Source organism: Dendronephthya gigantea, unplaced genomic scaffold, assembly GCF_004324835.1.
Source record: "Dendronephthya gigantea isolate DGI-Jeju-01 unplaced genomic scaffold, DenGig_1.0 000068F, whole genome shotgun sequence".
Lineage (NCBI taxonomy): Eukaryota > Metazoa > Cnidaria > Anthozoa > Malacalcyonacea > Nephtheidae > Dendronephthya > Dendronephthya gigantea.
Window position 1 is genome coordinate 976,311 of NW_021163078.1, and position 25,053 is coordinate 1,001,363.

Genomic DNA, 25,053 nt, shown 5'->3' on the forward strand with positions numbered 1-25,053 from the left:
TTTTAAACTCACTTGTGAGCACAATTGATGTTCGAATAGCTTTAGTGGCTTTCCTTAAGCGTTATTGATGCACTAATCGTTTTAATGGGTTGTTCTTTTCTTAAAATGATATTCAAATGCTGTAAATCCTCCCAATATCACCTAACGTTGTGGGTGAACTTCCTGTATTTGTCGATTTAATTTCATGCTCCCTGCACATAAAAGCCGCTAATATCTTACGTGCTAGCCAGTCAAACATTTCCAACATGGAAAGACGGAGCAACTTTAAATACGAAGAACTAAGAGAAAGTGCTGCAGAAGTCCCGCATCAAACTCAGGTAGGATTTTAGAAAAACTAATCGTCCCGAAAGTGAACTAAATCTTTTGGTCCAAATGCATATTATGTTTTGATTCAAATATCCAAGAGAGGTTTTGACAACAAGGTTTCGTAAATAAACTGGTCTACTTTTGCTTGGCCTAACTTTTTTAATTATACTTATCCGGCGTCACTTTAATAAGTAGTGGTACGCGTTCATTGACGTTCATCAGCTGATTTGTGAACACACATGACATGTGTTATTTGAAATGCGACTTGATGATTGCCTTTTCCGTTAGTGGTTTCCCGTGGTGTTGTTTCGCCCTATGCCCGACCAATTTCTTTTGAGAAGAATTGTTTTAGCTAACTGTTTAAACATGAAATATTATGAATACACAGTCTCCCAATAACCCAATTAAACCGTCAAGCGACGGTCTTGGCCTAAGCTACATTCACATGTGATTCACATGTCAATATACACATGCTAATAGATACATGGAATCTACGTGTATATATATATATATATATATATATATATATATATATATATATATATATATATATATATATATATATATACACCCATTTGCAAAAACGTTGGCCGCAGATAGATAGATAGATAGATACTCGAAGTCTAATTAGAATTGCATATGATTACATTTGCATTGGATTTCAATCATATTACACAACATATGCAATTCTAATTAGATTTTGAATATCTATCTATCTATCTATCTATCTGCGGCCAACGTTTTTGCAAATGGGTGTATATTTTATAATTATATTATATATTATATATATTATATTATATATATATATATATATATATATATATATATATATATTTAATGGTATATAATGGTGTTGCTAGGCATGCTCAGTCTTCGACTGCATTGTTTACGCGCGCGGTCAGCTTCTACTCTTTGTACTAATTACTGTATTGACTGAGTATAAACAGATAGAAATCTGTTATGATCATGGTGCTGCCGCCTATGATCATAATGAATTGTTTCCGGAAACTAGTTGACGCCAGTAACGCCAGTCATATAACGTCATTCCAGCCAACACTATAACAACCTTTCCGATATTCAAGTGCAGTTCGATAACTTGTAAAGTTCTGGTAACGTTCAGTTCGAGATGGATCTAACGTAAAGTGATTTAAGTGTGGACGTAGTAAAAAAGTTTATAAAATAACATGTTGGTTCGTCGAATCAACAATACGCCCTTATTACTACGCAGCACGACTGGATATTGGTATATCGTATTTATTGTCACAAATAATATTGTGCGCAAACACAATTCGATCTAAATATTAATATATGAATAATGAATAAGATATTATGGTTTGATTAACGGAATTTATATACTAACTTATAGATTAACTTTATAATTAACTTACTTCTGTGCCAATATCCTCGTGTTGATTCACATAAAACAAATACAGTTAGCATTAACGTCTACTTTTTCTACAGTTCGGTTTAGATCCTCAGGTTAGCAGTTTAACTTCAATTGCCTTAGTTCTAATCATGTCCGTACCCCAATTTGATAATGATACCCCAATTTTAAGCCCACGTAATTAAATGTCAATCAATTGTAAATCACTTGTAATAGAATATATAAATTAGTAATCGTTCTAAAGTAAGTGTTCCTCACAACACATGTGTATAACGCAAGTTCTCATCTCGAAGCCCGTGTTTGGATCTGGCCATCCAAACACGAAAACCATTAAGTAATTGTATAATACCGAAAATTGCCAACTTCGCATGGCTATACTTTCCATACTTTACTAAACATTTCGCAGCCAAACTTGGCAATTTTACTAGGGGAAATTACAACAGTCGAACATGCATTAAAACTAAGTATAACAGTTCTCAGACTATTTACAAAAACAACTTAACTAGACTTGCTATAAGAATTATAAGAATTAGTTGGGTGTGCGGTATAAAGAATTGGCTATCTGTAAAACAAGGAACGGGGAATCGGGGAAAGGGATGGGGAAAGGAACGGGGGACGGTAAAACCATGAATGAGAAAAGCCGGAATCTGTAAAACCCGGAATGAGAAAAGCCAGAATCTGTAAAACTCGGAATGAGAAAAGCCGGAATCTGTAAAACCAGGAATGAGAAAAGCCGGAATCTGCAAAACCAGGAATGAGAAAAGCCGGAATCTGTAAAACCAGGAATGAGAAAAGCCGGAATCTGCAAAACCAGGAATGAGAAAAGCCGGAATCTGTAAAACCAGGAATGAGAAAAGCCGGAGTCTGTAAAACCAGGAATTGACTGAGCTACTAGCCCCTTAAAATTATTCGTTTATACTTTATTTTTTACGCGCAATATCTTATATATAAAGATAAAACGAACAATTCAATACGTAAATAAAGCAATCTTGAGAGTCAAAATTTCGACTTCATTTTAAAGAAATCTTCAGACAGAATGAAATACGATACTTTACAACGTATACAACACAGAGAATTAAAGCGCACGTCTGTCAAACGTCTGTTGCGAATAAAATTATAAAACTGAATATGTATATAATAACAAACATAATAATGTTTGATATGATAATAATGTTAGATAGTCTATGATAAATATGTATGATAACAACAATGCTACAGTCTGTTCCCGTTAATTTGTTAATTAACACCAGTCGCCCCGTAGGACAAACACGCTCTACTGTTGTGAATATGATCAAAACTCAAAAGAACATAAACATAACATTCATTCCTGGTTTTACAGATTCCGGCTTTTCTCATTCCGGGTTTTACAGATTCCGGCTTTTCCCATTCCTGGTTTCACAGATTCCGGCTTTTGCCATTCCTGGTCTCACAGATTCCGGCTTTTCTCATTCCTGGTTTTACAAATTCCGGCTTTTCTCATTCCTGGTTTCACAGATTCCGGCTTTTCTCATTCCGGGTTTTACAGATTCCGGCTTTTCTCATTCCGGGTTTTACAGATTCCGGCTTTTGTCATTCCGGGTTTTACCGTTCCCCGTTCCTTTCCCCATTCCTTTCCCCGATTCCAAGTTCCTTGTTTTACAGATAGCCATAAAGAATTAGTTGGCCGGGTGTGCTGTATCCGTAAGGTATAGGTTTACAAACAGCTTCGTACGCAGGCGCTTTATTAGAAAACATAAAGGCGAGCGGAGGTAAAAAGACCCTGGGTACGAGGTTGACATAAAGGCTGCATTCAACGTAATATAGAGATCTGTGGCTGAGATATGCGAGCGCGCAGGGGTGCTTGGGGAGGACGCGACGGGAGAGCGAAGCGCCTGGCAGAATATGCAGATTTCCGGCTCCTTTTCTGCAAAAAGTGAGAAATGTATGAAGGCTAAATATGTAGATATATTTTGAAAAAGTATTGAACCTGTTATCAAAATTGTGGATGATTTGGAACGATCGTTTCAAAAACTATCATTTCAAGGTTGCTTTATACTGTATTTTTTTATTTTACGACTATTTTGACAAATCTCGTTTCGTAAACAGTGTATGAGTATACTCCTCTGTGTTACTATGCAGTCGCGCAGTATTTAACACTGTTTAAATTCGTCTTAATTTCCTTACAAAAGTATCATCAAGCTCGGAGGAGTAAAGGTATACGTTTGGTATCGAAGGACTGAGTGTTAGAGGTGAGTGCTTAGTTGCCATGAGATTTAGATATTTCCTCTATTGATATTAATTAAACAATAGTACATTTTATTTTCATTCTATATCAAATATGCTATCAAGTTGCAATTTATATGCGTGTTACTAGTAATATACAATAACAAACTCCAGGTCAGATTGTTACCAGCACCCCACAGAAAGAGGAAGGGAAAAAATCATTTCAGCAGGGAAACATGCTTTAACCCCAATGCTTGAAGTTTGTGTGAATTTAACAAAAAACATAAGTACATATTATATATCAAATTATACATATTTGTGCTTTTTATAGGTAGTGGAAGATATAAATCACCAAATTGATGCTCTGAATTAGAAAGGTTGTTGGACTATTGTGAAGACTCCAATGTCCATGAAAAACAGACATTATTAATGAGTTTACATGGCATATCTGATAATAAAAAGAATACTTTGACTCAGGGAATCAAAGAAATTTTCCCACATTCTACAAAAAAGAAAATAGTTGTTGGATGTGAAAATATGCTTCTCCTTTTGAGAGTATAATGTAGTAAATAGGACTATGGAACAATATAATTTATACATGTATTATAGTAATTTCTTGGAATACTGTACACAACCTGCATCGACATTGTGTGATGTATATAAGTATATTGCTGTAGGGATGAATTAAGTCTATTATTTGCTTTGCAGTACACTAATTGAATTTAATGTGCAGTAACGTATACCAAAGAGTGTTGGTGTTATAAAGGAATGTTAATGAATTACTCTCTACATAGGTTTCAATAGTTAATTTTTCTTAACATTTAATACAGTTATTTACACTAATTTGTTAATGAAACCACATGGTTGTAAACCATAATATTTCTGTAATGCAGAATGATAATATTTCTGTAATGCAAAATGAACTGGAAAATGGCTTAGATGAACAGAATCAACTGCTGCTATATTTACTGCATTGGATGATGGAAACATTGAACTGGATAATGAGCTTTGCAAAAGACCATGATGTGAAATTGCAACAATTTTTCAAATTAAACTCAGCATGATAAAAACGTATTAGGTCAAAGTCAAAATTAGGTGTTAAAATAACAGATTCCCAAGAAAAACAAATTAATGGGTCCTACTAAAAACCGCCCGAGACCGCCCGAGAGTATAGAAAAACCGCCCGAGAGAATAGAAAAACCGCCCGAGACTTTAAAAAAGCGGCTGACAGAAATCTGAAGTTATTTTGTGTTTTTAAATTAAATATCAGTAAATATGAAACGTTCTAAGAACCCGTATGCTTAGACAAGAACATTTGACACTAACTAGCACAGATTAGCGGGCTGAATTGTAATTGTGCATGGAAATTCTCCTGGCTCTGTTGTTTTACTCAACATGATCTTTATTGTTTTACTTTGCCCGGCCTGCATTTAAAACAGTGTCTTAATCAGGATACCAGATGTCAGGATACCAGTTTAATCATACCAGTTTAATCATAGAATACATTGAGATCAAGGAGACAATAATCGTAACTAAAGTTATGACATCATTGCCAAGTCAACGCGGTTACGTCATACTAACTTATCCTAATAAGATAGTATGACGTATTATGACACAACTTATCTTAATGACGAAAATAGTTAATTAGGAATTTAATAGCGCATAACATTGTCGTGATCATATTGTCTAGCGAGAAACAATGAATCAAAAGTGTTTACTTGCCAATATTTATATGTAATTGTATGTTGGTAAGCAGCGTGCGGGTATATACACCCCGCACATTCCAAAATCATGGTTCTTATTCTCCCCACATAAAGAGTTGTTATTGTATACTTACACACGTTTCAATTTTTTGTTCAATTTGAAACTGAAAATTTAAGAGAAGATTGTGAAGCGAAATAGTGGCAAATTGTCTAATGTGCATGGCGATCAAGTTTAGTATATACGTCTCAAAACGAAAAACATGAGTGATTTGTTTTCCCAAAAAATATGAATTAGTCACCACAAAAGAATGTCACAAGCACATTGTCAATATATATTTAATGTACCGTACCGTATACCAGCTATATCAATGTATAATAAATATATGTGTTTCGCTGCTAAACGAACAACTTTTGATGATAATATTTTGCTGTAATTCATCTTTCAGATTCTACCCCCCCCCCCATGCCTTTAAAAAAAATGACTGGTTCGTCCCTAAATTTCAATCAATTTTAAAATAAAAAGTCTCTAGATCTATAGTTTAGAGTTTTTTCAGTTGAACTATATTCTGTTCATCTGCTGCTCTTTGAGCCAACACCATGTCACATTTATTATTCAGCCGGCTTCTGCGCATTGGTTCTGCTCATAACATTAGGGATTTAGAAATTGCCAAACTTTCACATATTTTGAATTTCTTTGAACAAGTGAAGTGAAATAGTAATAATAAATATTTTGACAGGACCGTCGAAGTCTCGGGCGGTTTACTATACTCTCGGGCGGTTTTTCTATACTCTCGGGCGGTCTCGGGCGGTTTTTCTATACTCTCGGGCGGTCTCGGGCGGTCTCGGGCGGTTTTTAGTAGGACCGCAAATTAATAAACAAGTCAAACAGATGGAAGAAATGTGCAACCTAAATCTGATCTAAATCATTGCATATTCGAGTAGATTCTCTTCTTTCAGTGCTCGTAAATAACTGTTTGCGCCTTAATATTCGAAAATGATGAATAATACAACGCAGTGAGAATTTTTGCACAAAATCTTTCCCAAATGTACCGCCCGGTGGATAGGGTGTACGGCAATTTGCTCACTTGCATCTATGAATATGAAAAAGTCGTCCGCCGGCGCCATATTTGTTGCATATTCTGCCAGGCGCTTCATTTGCCGCGTCCTCCCCAAGCACCCCTGCGCGCTCGTGCATCTCAGCCACAGATCTCTATATTACGCTGAATGCAGCCTTTATGGTTTCTGATAAAGCGCCTGGGTACGAGGCTGGTTTATATACTTAATATCATAAGCCAAATAAACGGAGAAAAAGTTGATTATATATCCATGCACCCATTGACCGACTATAATGGTAAATCCTAAAATCTATGGTGTGCAGGATTCAGGTGCATGAGTATTGCATGTTGGCTATAACCGTCATTCAACACGGGATTGCGTGCGCATACTCCTTTGTTGGATTTTTTCATTTATCAATATACCTTTTGACCAATTAGCCTTTCTCACGATGATGAATATTCGCAATTTTGGGGGTACTTTTTTTCAAAACCATGAGCGTGAGACCTCATAACGGCCACAGGCTTTAATTTTAGGCTGAAGATATTTTTAAAATGGTCTGTTGATTTTAAAAAAATTGCTTTTCATGTTAAATCATAATTCTTAAACCCATTTCAGAAAATTGAAAGTACCCCAAAACGTCACCGTGAGAAAAGCTAACAGACTACTATTTTATCTATGCATCAAAATGCAATTGAATTACCACAGCTTTAGAGTGCGGGCTAAAGCCAGTAGAAATGCAAAATTTGGTTGCGAGATGTTGTAAAATGCGGAAAATAATTATAGGCTTCCAAATTAAGTAGCAAATTTGTATACTTTTTTTCTACGCACAGAAATTGTTGCCACATTCAGGCCAAAAATTGTAACAATTTCCGTTTGTCGTTTCCATTTAGCGCGCTCTTTTCTGTTGTGGTAATTTAATCGCATTTTAATGCATAGAAAAATGGTAGTCTATAGTACAAAAGGTTTTTCGTTTCTTTCGTAATCGTAGCATAAGGGATGTGCAGAAAGTTTATGTTTGTAAAAAGTAAAAGGGTGCAAAAGGTAAATTTGATTATACGCATGAACCTATTGATCGACCAATGGCAAATTCAAGGATCTATCATTTCTTTGTGTATATAGATTGCCCATGACACATTTTTTTTTCGCTCAAAATGTTTTTGCATTGTAAAAATTGCTTCAGTAAGTAATAACTCGTGCGATGCGATATATCATGGTAGTGATGATATACTTTTTCGATTCTTTTTCCGTTACGAGTTAGTGCCTTATTATAGCCTTGTTTATTCTTTTGTTTCAGAGTCGAGATGAGAATGTCGAGTCAGGCGCAACATCATCTTCAACGAATGAATCAGGTAATGGTCATACTGATAGAGATGATTGGGAGTGCCAGGGAGGCTATTCATTAGTTTGTTTGATTCAGTTTCTCTCAGCTTCGTAAACCATTATTGAATTAAATCATTGTTGTTATAAAAACGAAGTTACACAAACCTCCTGGAAAGGCTTGGATATATACAGCTGGCCAGGAAAAACTTGTTTTTCTGGTATTTACCCAAGGAAATAGAGCTCCTTGTTTGTTCATTAATTGTACCTTTTCTAAACTACAAAACTTCCTGAAATAACCTAACACTGTGGTTGCGGTTCGGTCACGGTTCGGTTGCGATTGACCGATAGAAACCGCTGACGACCGCAAGGAAAAAAATACGATCGCCGTTGCCGTTCGCTTTCGAACGGAATGTTATGAACAGCTGAGAAAGACAACACAATAATCATACATATTGAAAGCATCTTAAGGAATGTCTGTCAACCTCGCGGGCCAATTCTACCAACGCTCCACGCTCTACGGGGCGAAGACCCTAAGGGAGGGATTGCAAAGTCAGTATATATACAACTTCTGCTATTTTTAGCACTTGTGACAATCCACGTGGCTTTGGTGGCTTTGTACTGCCGGAGCTAAAAATAGCGGTTCACACAATACACTAAATAAATATAGCTAGTATGGCGCAGCAAAAAATCCAAAGAACAATAAACTGAATTTAGATTCAAAGTATATATGTGTAGACTGTATCATCGTCGATGGAATTGGTTTTAGTACCGTCACAAGTTCTGTTGACATTCAATACAGACACTCGAGCTAAGGCCTGTATTAACTATCTTCTAAATTTGGGCGTTGATCAGCGAATTCAGAGGTCAAATAACAATAACGACACAGGTTATTTCGTTTGTAGCACAACAGCACTCGATATCACCTCCATCTCACCGCGGTTCCAGTGGCAGATCTGGGGGTGTGCAGAATAAATTACTACAGTCTAAAATTGGAATCGCATTGGCAGATTTTAATGTAAAAATAATCTTTTAAAATCTAGAACCAATAACGTTGTTATTAAGGTGTTTCGAATTTAAAATTAAACTGTGTAATTTATTTTGCACACCCCTAGATCTGCCACTGCGCGGTTCGACCTCGGTTCAACTGCGATCAGACCGGGGTTTGACCTAGGTTAACCACGGTTTTTGTTAGACTATTTTTGACAGTACTGTATGTACCATTTTACAAATCATATCAAGACAAAAAATAACGTATTCCAGCTTGAATATCTTTATTGTTCCTAATTACTATTTTTGTCTGAACGTTTTTGGCATGTAGTTTAAACGACACACAAATCTTGGAGCTAAATTACAATCGACATCAGTGCTAGGAACTCTAAGCGAGGCAGAATTTGCAAGGAAGTTCTATTAAGGAAATGAGACCCAGTGAACTGAAATAATTATCAACTGGAACGCTAACTTCTATACCTCAGCGTTATACTGATTTGTTGTTTCTGTTTCTCGTTCAGTTCTAATAAAAAAGAAAAATAATTGTATTTCACACACATTTCTAGATAATTACTCTCTACGTCTGTTTCAAACGTTCAAAAACTCAGAAGAACTACCTTCAAATTTGGCTTCAAAGATGGCAGCTAATTTAGCGTTCCAGATTTTATTACAATTCACTGTAAGACTACCGTAAAACTAGGCAAACTTTTATTTCATTGTAAATTCCCATTTAGCATATGCAGTATTTGTCTTGTTATAAAAGTGTAAACTAGTGAGTTATCAAAATTTTCCATTTGATTTTAAGAATCCACAGTAAACATGGGATACCATGATAAACTGGGCGTGGCATTCTCGGGCGGTGGAATCCGGTCAGCGGCTTTTTGTTCAGGTGTTCTTCGCAGGCTCCTTAAGAAAGAAGCAGAACCTGATTATTTAAGCTGCGTGTCTGGCGGAGGTTACACTGGAAGTGCTTATGTCCATTGGAAATACCGAAAGTCTACGAACAACTTTTTTGATGATATGCGGAAAAATGCAGGCTATTTTTGCAATTATAATTGTAAAAAGAAGACTCGTTCTAAAGGTCTCGGTGACTGCGTGCCGTTATTTTTATTGCTTCTTTTTGTTGCAATAATTTTCCCAATTTTAGGTTGGGGTTCTCTCGCTATCCCAATCGCATTCATCATTAAACTTCTGTATGGTCAATTTCTCGATGGTACGAAGTGTAGGGATAATGGTGATAGTAAAGATTGTTTAGAACGAAATCTCCTTTTTTCCCTCTCCTTACTTTTCTTTCTTCTTTTTCATTTTTTTGAATATTGTTGCAAAGGTTGTTCTAAGGATAAAAATTACATTAAGATGAAGTGGGCTAAGTTGCTTCTTAAACTAGGTCAGTTAATTTCTGGCGCTACGTTTGCTTTTACCTTTGGGCCTTGGTTTATTAACGATTTCTTGGAATATTCACCTTGGTATATCCAGGGCGGCATAATTAGTATCACGGCAGTTTTTTGGTTTTTTGTTCCGGTTTTGCGAAAGTACTCTTCTCTGGTGATTCTGATCTATTTCTACTCATATGTCGTGTACTGGCACCTATATGAGAAGAAATTTTTTACTATTAAGTATACAAAAGAGGAATTTGGAAAATGGTTTAAAATATCTATCATCTTAGTAGCGTTATTCTCAATTCTTGGAGATGTTCCTCTTCGCATGGTTCATATTTATAACAGGTTTGTGCGTTCAAAATTGTTGATTTACTAAAATTAATACAATTATTAGTTGTAAATATAAACGAATGAAAACCGAGCCTGGGGAATTCCAACGCATTATCTATTAGTTTTTGTTTTAAAAACTAAACAATTGGAACTGAAATGAATAGAATGTTTTTAACTTATCCATCCCATGCAGGTGGAGATTGAAGAACGCTTTCTATATATATGATGAGAAAAATGTCAAGGAACAATGCTGTTATTGTTATGATCTTTTTCCTGGAGGCCACTGTTCATCGTGTTGTTGTGCGACTTGCACGTGCCCACCCGAATTCCCTGACGAGCCTAACGAGGGAGAGGTGACATTGAAAGACTTAAAAGGAACAAAACCGGAGTATATCAGTAACATGGTAGTAAATAACTGGCGAAGAGAATACGATAGAGAATATTGTGTACTCACTATGAGCTCGGAAGGTAAGTAGGATTTTTACGAGGTGTACCAAAAAGGTTTGCAATTGAATTAATTGGTAATAGAACTTGCGATCTGGAGATAGATAGATATAGAAATTATAATGTAATATTCTCGTCTTCAAGAACGGAAAACGCTCAATACAAGACAATTTTGTAGAGCATTTAATTTAATTTAATGTTTTCATTACAATTTTCATTACAAATGTATTAGTTGCTACTTCCAGTTTCATATATAGAACTCTAATATAGATATATAATCATAATTTTTTGAGAGTCAATGCACGGGCAGCTTCTTACATTTTATAGGTATCACTGTGATAGACAAACAACCGCAAAATAATCAAAGCCGAACAGAGCCACAACAGGATCAAGAGAATTTGATATTCAGAGATGACTATTTTAGAGACATTTTGCAGCCAAGGGATATTAAACTGTCTTCAGCAATGGCAATGTCTGCAGCGGCTGTCTCGCCCCACCTTGGAAAGTATAAGCCAGAAGAACAGAAGCTCACGCATATTCTGACCATTTTGAACATGGAGATGGCTGCAAATGTTGTTTATAACATGGCAGGTGAAAGACATGCATCTGAAGATTGTAAAAGTAGCTGCTCTAAAATTTGCCATGTGGTAAGTTAAGTAGCTATTAAGATATATAATATATATATATATATATATATATATATATATATATATATATATATATATATATATATATATATATATAAATATATCAAAATTTAGAAAGGTTGTTATAGCAAATCAAATATATTGTTAAGAGATGATTTATTTGATTGTTAATAACGAGTTTAAATTAAGCTGCGAAAATACACAGTGTTTTTGTCCAAAGACATCTAAAAACAAGCCGCTATCAAAAGTGCTTACGTCAGTTTGTCTAACGCCATAACGACAAGTTAATACTAATTTAAATGTTCAATTACAATAAAATAACTGTTCTCAACATCACTCCCTCCCTAATGAGAAGGTTGTTCTATTATGTTAACCGTCACTATCCATCTAATTATACTGTTCATAGAGAATAGTCTTTCAACCAAGCGGGTGGTCTTCTGTTGCGGGCACTAGTATTCCGGCAGTCGACCACTCCCGGGGTCTGTTGCTCAGTCTCGACTATGACAGGTTGTTCCAGGCTTGGTGCATTTGAAATACTTCCTTGGTTGTGAGCACGTCCTCTGTGTCGAACCACCAATTGTACATCCTCATCGTCACTATCGAACTCGATACTGGTTGGTGGAGGCTCTTTAGGATCACCATGCGAGCTGTCACGTTTTCTCTTTTGAGGTTCCGACTTCTTTTCAGGTGAACTGGATACCAAATCGCGTCGACGAACTGTGCAAGGCTTCAGCCTGTTGAAATGTACCACGACACGTTTTCGTCCCCGTCCGTCACGCTGGACGCGATAGACTGCATCAGACAACACTTTCACAACGGTATAGGGACCGCCCCATGGTCGACTTAACTTTTTCGACATATTACTTTGCATAGCTGGATCAAATAACCAAACTTTGTCACCAACCTTATAAGGACTCCCGGATGCTTTACTGTCATAGTAGTCTTTGTATCTTCTTGTTGTTTGCTGCATTTTACTTCTTGCCAGTTCATGGGCCTTGTGAAACTTCTCTTTGCTTTGAATAATGTACGATGTCGTATCCTGTGAGCCACCATCTTTAGCCTCCATGCCTTCCACCAATAAATCCACCGGAATTCTCGCTTCTCTTCCGAACATCAAACGATAAGGCGTTATTCCTGTTGATGCGTGCACAGCGGTTCGGTAAGCCAAGAGGACATGTGGAATCCAGGCATCCCAATCCTTCTGATTCCTGTCAACAATCTTAGATAACATGTCTTTGAGAGTGCGGTTACATCGTTCCACAAGCCCATCACTCTGTGGGTGGTAAGGTGTCGTATGTGTCTTGTTCACGCCCAGAATCTGTACCATACTTTCAATCAACTTGCTCTCAAATTCCCTACCTTGGTCCGAGTGGAGGTGTTGCATTACGCCGTATCTCGAAATCCACTCTTAGACCAGTTTCTGAGCAACGGTTTCAGCATTGTGACTAGCAATGGCATAAGCTTCTGGCCATCTGGTGAAGTAGTCACTTACAACCAGGATAAAACGGTTACCACGTGCTGTTTTTGGAAGTGGACCGACCACATCCATCGCCACTCGTTCCAACGGATACCCATTTGGCATCGTACCCAACTTCGCTCGAGGCGTCTTGGCTGGTGCATTCCGCTCACTGGAAACTTGGCAACTGCGGCAATAGTCCTCTACATCTTGTCTCCAGCCCTTCCAATACAGTCGTGCCACGACCCTCTCGGCCGTCTTCAGTGCACCCAAGTGCCCACAGGTTGGGGTATCGTGAAGCATTATCATCACCTCATTGACCAATTTACGTGGGACAACCAGTTGCAGGTGTCTAGACTTGCCATCCTCTGATTCATACGTACAGAAAAGTAGCCCATCTTTAATTGTCAATCTGTTGAATTGGCTCCAAAGACTACCTACCACTGCACTTTCCCCAGCAATCACTCTTCTTTCTGGTCGAGCTCCAGTCTCGACCCACTTGATAGCTTGACCAATAGCTGCATCTTCCTGTTGGTATAACGCAAATTCTGACTTCGTCCATCTGCCTAACCAAGTGCCGTTAGTAACATTCTCCACATAAAGAGCTTCATCATCAGGTTTTTCGGGTAGAGTAGATCTTGACAATGCATCTGCGTTCTGATGACATAGTCCAGGTCTGTGTTCGATGGAGAAGTTGAACTCAGCCAACCGTTCAAGCCACCGTGCCACCTGTCCTTTAGGATTTTTGAAGCTGTACAACCACTTAAGCGCACTGTGATCGGTGCGGACATGGAACTGTCTTCCCAGGAGGTAGACTTCAAAATACTCCAGGCCCCACACTAGAGCATATAGCTCCTTCCTGGTGGTACTGTAGTTTCTCTGGGCCTTAGTCAACGACTTCGCCGCATAAGCTACGACGTGTTCTTCTCCGTCCTGAACTTGGGATAACACAGCTCCCACACCAGTGTCACTAGCATCGGTGTCCACTATAAACGGTAAGTCGAACCGTGGGTATGCCAAACATGGTGAATTAGTCAGGTGTTGTTTCAGTTCATCAAAGGAATCTTGACATTCTTTCGTCCACTGAAATGCGACCCCTTTGCGCTCTAAATTGTACAATGGCGCAGCAATGTCAGCAAAACGGGGAATAAAGTGTCTGTAATAGCCAGCGCATCCTAAGAATGCTCTTAAGCTCGATACGTCACGAGGTACAGCAAACGCTTTAAGTGCTTTGATCTTCTCTGGATCCGTGCTGACTCCATCGCGACTGACGACATGACCAAGAATGGTCGCTCTCTCTTGAAGGAAATGGCATTTATTAGCGTTCAATTTAACTCCAGCATCTTCCAGCCGTTGCAACACAGTATCCAAGCGTCTATTGTGTTCCTGAAGACTACTGGCGAATACGATGACATCGTCCAGGTACACCAAACAATCCTTCCAATTCAAACCATTCAGAATTGAGTTCATGGCTCGCTGAAACGTTGCCGGGGCGTTCGTTAACCCAAAAGGCATCCTTTTGAACTGGAAATGGCCTTCCGGAGTTGAAAAAGCTGTTTTCTCCCTGGATTTCTCCGCTACCTTAACATGCCAGTAGCCCCTCACTAGGTCCAGGTGTGTGAAGAACGCTGCTCCTGTCATAGCTTCTAGAATGTCATAACATCTCGGCAATGGATAGACGTCTCTTTTTGTTTGCTGGTTCAACCTGCGATAGTCAATGCAGAATCTCATCGTCCCATCTTTCTTCCTGACAAGAACTACTGGAGCGGACCAAGGTGAACTTGACGGTTCGATAATATCTGCGTCCAACTTAGCTTTTACTTCTTTTCTCACCGTTTGTCTTTGGTGATGTGGCACTCTTCGTGGTTGAACCCTAATGGGTCGCGCCTCACCGGTATCAATATGGTGTTCAACATTGCACATCTCCCCCAGGTCCTGCTTCGAGACCGCAAACAGTTTTTGGTGCCGAGCGAGTATTTCATACGTCTCCTTTCGTTCTTTTGATGAGATGTTAGGATTGTCAATTTTGAAGTGTTCGTGGAATGCTTTTCTTTCTTCACCCTGTCGACATTCACTTTCCTTTGATTGGTTGCTATCTTCGATCACTGTATGGCAAACTGAATAACACGATTGTTCCTTGCTACCCCTCAACGACTCAGCACTATCACCGTCGTCTAGGCTGTAGAATTGACCCACGTTGCTTCCTCTGTATACTCGCCGTGGTTTATCATTCGGGTTAAACATCCTTACCGGAATCATACCATCGTTAATTGTAGCTGCTACCTTAATGACTCCAATGGAGTAACGTGTCTCAAATTCTTCCTTTGGTTCAAGCACACCAGACTGTTCATTCCACATAGTTCCCTTTTCAACTTTGCATGAGATATTCACCATTGACCGTGCAGGAATAACGGTAGATACTGCAACTCCAACACGACAAGCGAATGAAGATTTTTTTCGCTTCATAAAGACCGTCCGACCGTTCACTACCAATGAATTCGCGCTGAGGTCTACCACACAGTTGTTTACCTTCAGAAAATCTGCCCCCAGTAACAACTCTTGAGCCAAATCACGACACACATATACCAGTTGCTTGTAACTTCTCCCAGCCAGGTTAATTTTTAACGTTGTCGTACCGCAGATATCCAGAGGTTTGCTATTTGCTCCTAGGATTGGCCGACCTCCACGCTCTAACTTGTTTTCTCTAGTGCGAATTTTCTGGAAAGTATCATTATGCATAATTGTCACTGCTGCTCCAGTGTCTACTAGGGTGCATATCTCCACATTGTTTATGGTGCATTGTACAAATGTTGCATTCTCTGTTTCAGTACTCGTAACGTGGCTTGGGTTTTCTTTTTCGATATGCTGCGGCTCGGGCGGAATCACTTCCATTGTGACCCCGCCCTGTTCCCGTTTCCCTGTACATCCTTCTTCGGACATTCTCGTTTGTAGTGGCCCATTTCCCCGCAACCGTAACACTTTACGTTCTGTTTCCTCGGACGATTTTTAACAGAGCCAGAGTTGGTATTACCAGATCTCGTTACATCACTCGTCACATCGATCAGTTTCCCAAAGAACTGTGCCTGTTGTTCCATAAACGCTTGCGCCCACGGCGGTGGGCTGGTAGCTGAGCCCACGGTGTTGATTTGAGCGGATTCTTCCGTGAAACAACAATCTTTGCCTTGGCCTTGGCTAGCCGCCATGTTTGCTGTGTGTGAATTTTGTTTCTTGTCAATGGCGAAAAGGCTTTCCAGGCGTAGTGCAGTGCTCAGTGCCTCATCCATGCTCTTGGGACAGGTTTGGCTTACCCCGATACGCAACTCTCGGCTATCTAACGCAGAAATAAACTGATCCACCAGCTCTTCATCAACAAAAGTATGATCTTTTCCAGGATGTGCCCGACGTGCCAGCTTTCTCAGGTCAGTCACCAGATCAATCAAATTTTCTCCCTTCTCCCGTTTTCTTTGTCGAAAAGCGAGCTTGTGTGCCATTCGCTCCCGCTCGGGATTTAACATTCTTTCCATCGTTTCGACTAGGCGTTGGAAATCGTTTCTTTCTTCGTCTTTCGATGCCAAATATATTGATTGTGCCCTTCCCCGTAGCGACACGGCTAGGATTTGACATTTTTGCTCGTTGTCCCACTTGTTGATTTCCGCACAGAGTTTGAAATGTGACAACCATTCTTCCCAGTTTCCATCCGTGAAAACATCCGGCTTAGCTCGGAAACTGTTGTTAGAACTCACTGTGTGCAAAGTAGCCGTTGAACGCTCGCCAAACTCACTCTCCATCGACTCTACTCTACGGGTCAGGTTTTCAATCTCCCTTTGTGTGTCCTCACTCATTTCGTCAGCCACCGCTGCCACCAAATGTTAAGAGATGATTTATTTGATTGTTAATAACGAGTTTAAATTAAGCTGCGAAAATACACAGTGTTTTTGTCCAAAGACATCTAAAAACAAGCCGCTATCAAAAGTGCTTACGTCAGTTTGTCTAACGCCATAACGACAAGTTAATACTAATTTAAATGTTCAATTACAATAAAATAACTGTTCTCAACAATATATATATATATATATATATATATATATATATATATATATATATATATATATATATATATATATATATATATATATTAACTGTAAATCATCCAATCAAAAAGCTCGATTTGTACCACGTGATCAGTAAATTAATCATGGAGTTTCATCGAATTTTTTCACATTATGCTATAAAAGTCGAATACCCCGCTGCAGCGGGGTATTCGAGTTTGCGTGTACCACGCGTGGACGCCTGGCACACGACTCGAGGTTGTCAACAATTTCAAAATGGAGGCAAAGGTAGCCATTTCACCCAGCTTTTGCGCTGCCTACACGTTGTTTCCATATAATATATAATTTATAGACCTTCCGCTCGGGGAATTCGACGAAAAATTACCCCCTCGGGAAGATATATCTTCCCTTGGTGATATTTCGTCGAATTCCCCTCGCTCTAGGTCTATATATGATAAATATATATATATATATATATATATATATATATATATATATATATATATATATATAATAATATTATAATATACTGTCGTTGTCAAAAAGGTTGTCCTGAGCAAGTATATGTATATATCGATCACGTGACATTATTATGCATCAACACGCGTGGGATTGTACAAGCGTGTTAATTGCGAGTTCGAGTATAGCAAGGTGAACGATTAAAAAATGCCAAGACCATATTTGGATGATTTAAGGTGGAGAATGGTTTATCAACGACTGTTCTACGAAAGAATCATCGACGAAATTGCAGCACAGCTATTTGTTTGTTCAAAAACCGTCTATCGTACTCTCAGCACCTTTTGGAACACGGGTGATGTGAAGCCTTGCCGTATGGGTCGCCCGACAGCGAGCGTATCTTTATTCCCACACGAAAAATATATTATCATGGATTGTTTACTGCGAACGCCGCAAATATAGTTGAATGGGATAGCAAGCTATATGTAAACCTCTTCAATAGGATTCAAATCGGGCCTGTGGTACACTCGTTCTACAACTTCTTGTACATGATGTATTGGGTGGTTATCTGTTTACTATTATGCATATATTACTAGTTTTAGCAGTTGCATCTTTGTGCATCAACAAGTTTTGTTTAAACAGATATTAATAGATCAAAACATGATCACAAATTCAGTCATCCCTTGAGACATATGTTAGAACAGCGAATTTGCATTAATTATATTCAAATCTCAACCATATAACACATAGAACGGATCGCGGGTTTTCTCCATCAAATCGATTCATAGCTGGTAAAAGCTGTTCATCAAGAAAATGGATAAAGGAGCGTGTTTCAAATCTTTCTTCAGGATTCTTTAACAAACATTCAGTTCGCAAGAAGTCCATCACACGATATTGCCGAAATAATGGAATAGCGCGGTGTCCACCGTGCATAGCTATAGTCGCTCACAACAGGCGGTATCCCACGAGCACTATATCCATATTGCCGAGCAATTCGTTTATCCTTAAAACGTAGAACCAAATAAATAAAAGATCTACTAGTTTGTGCAATCCGGTTACAGTAAGGTATTATTTAGTACATACAATGCCTGTTTCATCCTGGAAAACGAGCAGGTTTGGGTCAAAAAGGCTGATTTCGGCCACGAATTGTAGCCCAATATCGTTTCTTCGCTGAAGGGCAATTCTCTGTATCTGAAAAAGAAAATCTGGCTTGAAGAGTTGATAAAGAACAACTAGAATCTTGTAATAAATTGGAAAAAGGTAGAATGGCTTGCGTCTTATTAATATAGTTATATGATTTCCAGCGTGCGGTATTAAGTATATATTCCAAGTTTAATAATTTCATAATGTTCGTACCTTTTTGCGTGTTATTCCAAGCTCGGCACAGTGTCTCCGGGCCAAATGCAGAGCCAGTAGCATTAATGATATAGCTTGCTATCTCATTCAACTATATTTGCGGCGTTAGCAGTAAACAGTCTATGATAATATATATACACTTAATGTATGCTCCCGAGGGAAACAGTGAGTTTTGTTTTCCCAAGAGTCTGAATGTTTCCCGAGACGAAGTCGAGGGAAACATTGAGACTCGAGGGAAAACAAAACTCACTATTTCCCGAGGTAGTGTACATTAAGTGTTTTGTTATATAGGAACAAAAAAATTTAAAACTTTACTTTGCTTTGTTATGACAAGAAGCTTTACTTTGTTATGACAAGAAGCGGGCAACAATTTTTCACTTGTTTCCCTGGCGGGAAACATTGCATTTATTTAAAGTCATGTGACTACGAATGAACCAATCACATTTAAAATACACAGAACCTATATAACAATATGATTTATTCTTCTTGTGGGAATAAAGATACGCTCGCTGTTGGGCGACCCATACGGCAAGGCTTCACATCACCCGTGTTCCAAAAGGTGCTGAGCGTACGATAGACGGTTTTTGAACAAACAAATAGTTGTGCTGTAATTTCGTCGATGATTCTTTCGTAGAACAGTCGTTGATAAACCATTCTCCACCTTAAATCATCCGAATATGGTCTTGGCATTTTTTACTCGTTCACCTTGCTATACTCGAACTCGCAATTGACACGCTTGTACAATCCCACGCGTGTTGATGCATAATAATGTCACGTGATCGATATATACATATACTTGCTTTGACAACGACAGTATATATATATATATATATATATATATATATATATATATATATATATATATATATATATATTTTTATATATATATATATATATATATATATATATATATATATATATATATATATATATATATAATAATGCATCAGTTTTATTGCCTGAACAGTTGTTGACAAATAATATGCCAACAGCTGTTTAGAAACGTTTTGGTAACCGAATCTTTTACCTGGGATATTTCTGCAGTTTGCCAAATCAGTTTAAGAATATATTGCTCAAAATTTTGGCCGTGCTCTCTCATAGAATCGAACTTATAAAATCGCTTAAAAACTTACAAACATTTTAATTCGGATTGTTGACGGATTGACGTATAAAATACCAATAAATTTTGTTAAAGATATTGTCTTTCATATTCTTGATATAAATTTTCCTGTACGGTCCGGATTTTTTCTGCAGTCACTTTAAAAAATATTATCTGTCTCATCAGGCAGTTCAACCATACGAAGCATATATACACTGTTCTGATAGAAAAGAGGTCGGCAAACAGTGGGCAACATCAAGGGCAGCGGCAATTTTAGGTGTTGTACTTTTGTTATATGTATTCTATAATAAAAGTTAAAGGCCATTATTGTTGAAAGTTAAGTTTGTTGAAAGTTTTGGCTCCCTAGGGTTTTGAGATATTTTTTAAGTGCGGGTTTGATGATGTAGAATTAAGCACCAACATTGTAAACCATAGATTAAAATTAGCTTTAACGTATTGACTACCATGTTCGAAATAAGAAACTATTGATTGGCCAATTATAGAAGCCGTTACCATGGCAACAATGACGTCTCAATATGGCCACCAATTATCATTAAATGACGATTATTTCACAAACTCTTCGGTGAAATGTTTTCTTTTCCCACTGAACGTTTTGCCAGATTGTTAGTAATTGTCAGGACAATATTAAGAAAAAATTTTCGATACAAAAAAGTGTAAAAATATGGTTTTACGCAATTAAATAAATTCCTATCGATAACTTTTTTTCAAAATTGTCCGGTCGTTTCCTAAATGATATTCTTGTAAGTTTGCACGGTGACATCAAATATGTAAATTAGTTTGATATTATTGCGCTGATGAAGGTCCGGGTTAACGGAGCGAAAGCTTTGCGGTAATAAATACGTACATGGTGTACCTACAAGCTATTTTATACTTATCTATATGGTATTGAGCAATGAGCACCCTTTTTCGTAAATTCCGTAAAGCAAACAAATGACTGAAAAATGTATTTGAGATGACAAATTAAGCATCCGAACGTAAAGATCACGTGATTGATATTTAATCAAAATCAAATCAAATCGAATCAAATTTAATTTAGTACCAAGTAGAAAATTACATCAAAGAATAATAGTTAAGAAAAAAACTGTAAATTGGCGACAAGCTAACTTTAATAACCATAAAATTTAAATGCTAGCCGAGACAGTTAGCTGGTCAATAGAACACACATAAATAATTAATTACAACACGGAGATTATGATCTAAATCAAACAGAAACTAATATGAAAAAGAATATTGTACAATAATATTGAATAGAATTATTCATTAGAAGGTAATCAAATAATTGAAGAAGGTATCTATATTTACATGAAATGTCTTTTGACAACAACTGTATGTATATTTTTATAGTCATGTTTGTATATCGCAAATTTTATCGTAGCGGTAATAATCGCCGTTGGAGGAATTTTTCTATGGGAGGCGTTGGAACCGCACACTAACAGTTTGTCTGTATGCGTGACTGGAGGTGTAGTTGGAGGAATCCTATTACTGCTACTTATCTTGCCGTTGATTATAATATGCATAGACTTTTCTGGTTCCACAAATTGCTCTGTTTGTTCATTTTCAAGGTTAGTATAATATATGAAAGCCTATAACTTAATTTATCAATTGCAGATCAATATACAGAAAATTAATGAGCATTTTCGTTCAAATATAGACATACCAAATAGAAACCTAAAAATCGATATACGTTTTATAGCCCAAATACATATCTAACCCTTACCAACATACAACATTAACTTAACATTATATATCTTTTCATTAAAACGGTTAAGGCTGTTAGGATTCTATTTGTCTCATCTTTGTTATATGTATATATGTATAGAAAGAATCATAACACAATGTGTTAACCACGTGTTAACCCAAGACTTTTGATATATTTTAACTGTGATTTTAGCCTATCCGGATGGCTCACTGTACATCTGCCCGTTTATCGTTTCCTTCTTTCCCTTTTACATTTCATCCACGATGGTCCAAAACCACCAGCGATGTTGCATCTCAGTGATGGCGGCCATTTTGAAAACTATGGTCTCTTACCTCTGTTAAAGTTGCGACTGCCGAAGATTCTAGTCGCAGATGGTTCCTATATTGAATCGAACGATGATTACGCCAAGGAAATTATAGAGGTAATGGAGCTAGCGCGTGAGTTGTTAGGCTGCTCTTTCACTGCAATGGATGGGGGAGATGTGTTGGCTGATATAAGAAACAAGTATGTCTACCCTCAGGTTGAAGTAAGTATCTATCTAATATAATCGGGTTTTGTGATTGGCTTTTTTAACAATGGCAAACAGTGTTTATGACTCGTTTTCTGAAAATCACACCTTCTATATAGTTCATTGTGTTTTAATGTTATTGTAAGTGAAGCTTGATTGCATAGGTAGGTGCGAACCCCGAGAATGTACATCCTCAAAAAGTGTATCAAAGAATGTATGAATTTAAAGTTCGTTACCCCGATAAAGGTAGGTGTTTAGACAGTTTTGTAGTCTGCCGCTTTAATGTCTTAGGCCAATTAGCGAGTATATTCAGACATTCGGAGGTACATAAAAAGGCTGATAGAAAGACTGCATCCAGGGTTTAGTCTGGTTCAAAGTTCCTTACAATATTAAAAGATGGGTGTTTGGATGAAACATGTCTGATTAATATTCTGAAAAGGCCGATTGGTTTATTAGCGTCTGTGTCACTCCATATCTTAGTCTGACATGCTGTGATAGTACAAATCTGAAATTCCAGGAAGCAAAAGTAGAAGGCAATGTTTCCCAACTTGTCCCTGGTTTCCATTCTCTAACCAACGTCCACCTTTGTAAAATTTTCTAAAAAATATTTATTTAAATTTACAAAGGACCGTTCGAGGTGCGTGAAGGCCACATTGTCCTTATTGCGCCGCGTCATCAGAACGATGGCGAGAAATCCGATGATTCGGTCACATGGGAAACCGAAAAAGAAGATCTTAAAATAAACGATTGGGGCTCGGGGCCCATTCTTAGAGAAGAAGATATTTCTAATTTTCCTGCAACATCATCCTGCTGTGAGAAGAGTCTTTTTCGTTGTTGTGCTAAAGGCTCAGCCTTTCCTCGTCATTCAACTGCAAACCAGTTTTTTACACCTCATCTGTTCAGTATTTATCACAGAGAAGGTTACAGAGCGTGTATGAAATGCGATGATTTTCTGAAACCACCCAAACGTACTACTCGTTTGCATTCAATCTAAAACACCCGTCGCGCATATGACTGCCAAATGGATCAAATCGAAATATAAAACCCTACTTTATAACCATCGGAAAAAGCATCAAGTTTAATTATATTTTTCTTAAATGAGGTCCAGGATTCCACTGGGTCTGAACGTGAAACGAATTTTAGGTAGAAACACTTGTAAATTTGAAATGAACGGTTAGTTAATGCACAAATGAAGATTGAGGACCATCAATCTCAATCAAGTTGACTCCAGGCATATACAATTAATAACAGCACGTTAAATATCCATTTAATAAAGATATTTAACATTCATTTTTTGTAAACTTACGTTCTGATTGGTCGATTTGTACCACGTGAGTAAATGTTATATAACAACAACGCCACGGCAGTGCCGTTATAGGATTTATTGCACGATCAAAATGGCGGCAAAAACAAAAAATTTGCCGAACTGAGCGAAGAGAACGAAGAGGAAATTAATGTAATTATAGATGAATCCACACAGAAAAATACTAAACGGGCAACCGCTTTGGGTGTTTTAGTATTTAAAGATAAGCAAGTGTTGTTTAGTTAAGTTTAAAAATGATACAAAGTCTTTACGAGTTTACTCAAAATGAATATTAAAAGCATTAGAGCACTCTTATTTGTGCATTATCGGGTTTTACATGCACTCCGTTCACATACGAGTTCACAATACATAAATTTCTGTTTAATCTTTATACACAATGGTTATTCTCTTAATCAATAAAAGAAATTTTCAAATTGTAGTTAAGATAAAACACCAAGATTAATTGACTTGATTAATTGACGTGTACATCTACCCGTTTACCGTTTCTTTCTTTCCCTTGTACATTTCATTCACGATGGTCCAAAGCCACCGGCGATGTTGCATCTAAGTGATGGCGGCCATTTTGAAAACTATGGCCTCTTACCCCTGTTAAAATTGCGACTACCGAGAATTCTGGTCGCGGATGGTTCCCATATCAAGTCAGACGAAGACTATGGCAAGGAAATCATACAGATTATGGAGTATGCGCGTGAGATATTGGATTGTTCTTTTACTGCAATGGATGGAGGAGATGTGTTGGCTGATATAAGGAATAAATATGTCCACCCCGAGGATGGTAAATATCCAAGAATGTATGAATTCAAAGTTCGTTACTCTGATGAAGGTGGGTTTTTGAGCTGCTTCGTACTCAGGCGTTTTAGTATATTTAGACTATGTTTAACTATTCTTTTGTTTGTATATGACCACACAATTTCTTATTAGACGCCATCTTTCATCTTGGTTAGTTCCGTAAATTTTTGGTAGGTATTTTGAAGAAGTTTATATGCTCCTATATAGGTTGCAACGAGGTTCGTGATGGGCACATTGTCTTAATTTCTCCGCGTTATTTACCAGAAGAGGATAGCTCCTCTAATAAAAGAGACGTAGCTATAGAGATGACAGAAAGACGTGACCAAAACTCCGGAGGTAATGTTCGGGTGACATGGCAAACCGTCGGAGAGAATCTTGACGACGAGAGATGGGGATTGGGTCCCAGTCTTAAGGAGAAAACAATCAATGATGTTTCTGGATTTCCTGCTGGGTTAGGCTGCTGCGATATGAAAACTCGTTGTTCTTGCTGTGATAGTTTTTTAGCCTTTCCTCGTCATACAACTGGAAACCAATTTTT

The 25,053-nt window shown here is 37.7% G+C and overlaps 2 protein-coding genes across 3 annotated transcripts in view; both read left to right on the forward strand.

Moving 5' to 3' along the window:
* LOC114531087 overlaps nucleotides 1-25,053 on the forward strand; it is a 38,709-nt gene that overhangs the window by 3,657 nt on the left and 9,999 nt on the right. The gene's annotated exons all lie outside the window — the stretch shown is intronic.
* On the forward strand, nucleotides 25-24,059 carry LOC114531088. Of its 2 annotated transcripts, XM_028552734.1 has the most exons (9): nucleotides 25-317; nucleotides 7,946-8,000; nucleotides 9,764-10,682; nucleotides 10,861-11,135; nucleotides 11,439-11,758; nucleotides 21,540-21,757; nucleotides 22,087-22,420; nucleotides 22,567-22,648; nucleotides 23,029-24,059. In XM_028552734.1, exons 1-9 carry the CDS (start codon nucleotides 246-248, stop codon nucleotides 23,394-23,396), a joined length of 2,643 nt encoding a protein of 880 aa, XP_028408535.1. In that variant the 5' UTR covers nucleotides 25-245; the 3' UTR covers nucleotides 23,397-24,059. The 2 variants fall into 2 exon arrangements, with proteins under 2 accessions (XP_028408535.1, XP_028408536.1); XM_028552735.1 differs by lacking the exons at nucleotides 25-317; nucleotides 7,946-8,000 and adding an exon at nucleotides 9,548-9,637.

What these genes read in the sequence shown, in the direction of transcription:
- LOC114531088 (XM_028552734.1), top strand. Translation starts at nt 246, where the DNA reads ATGGAAAGACGGAGCAACTTTAAATACGAAGAACTAAGAGAAAGTGCT. An exon ending in ATGTCTACCCTCAGGTTGAA is followed by an intron (nt 22,421 to 22,566) that starts GTAAGTATCTAT and finishes TTGATTGCATAG; the next exon opens with GTAGGTGCGAACCCCGAGAA. An exon ending in AGTTCGTTACCCCGATAAAG is followed by an intron (nt 22,649 to 23,028) that starts GTAGGTGTTTAG and finishes AAATTTACAAAG; the next exon opens with GACCGTTCGAGGTGCGTGAA.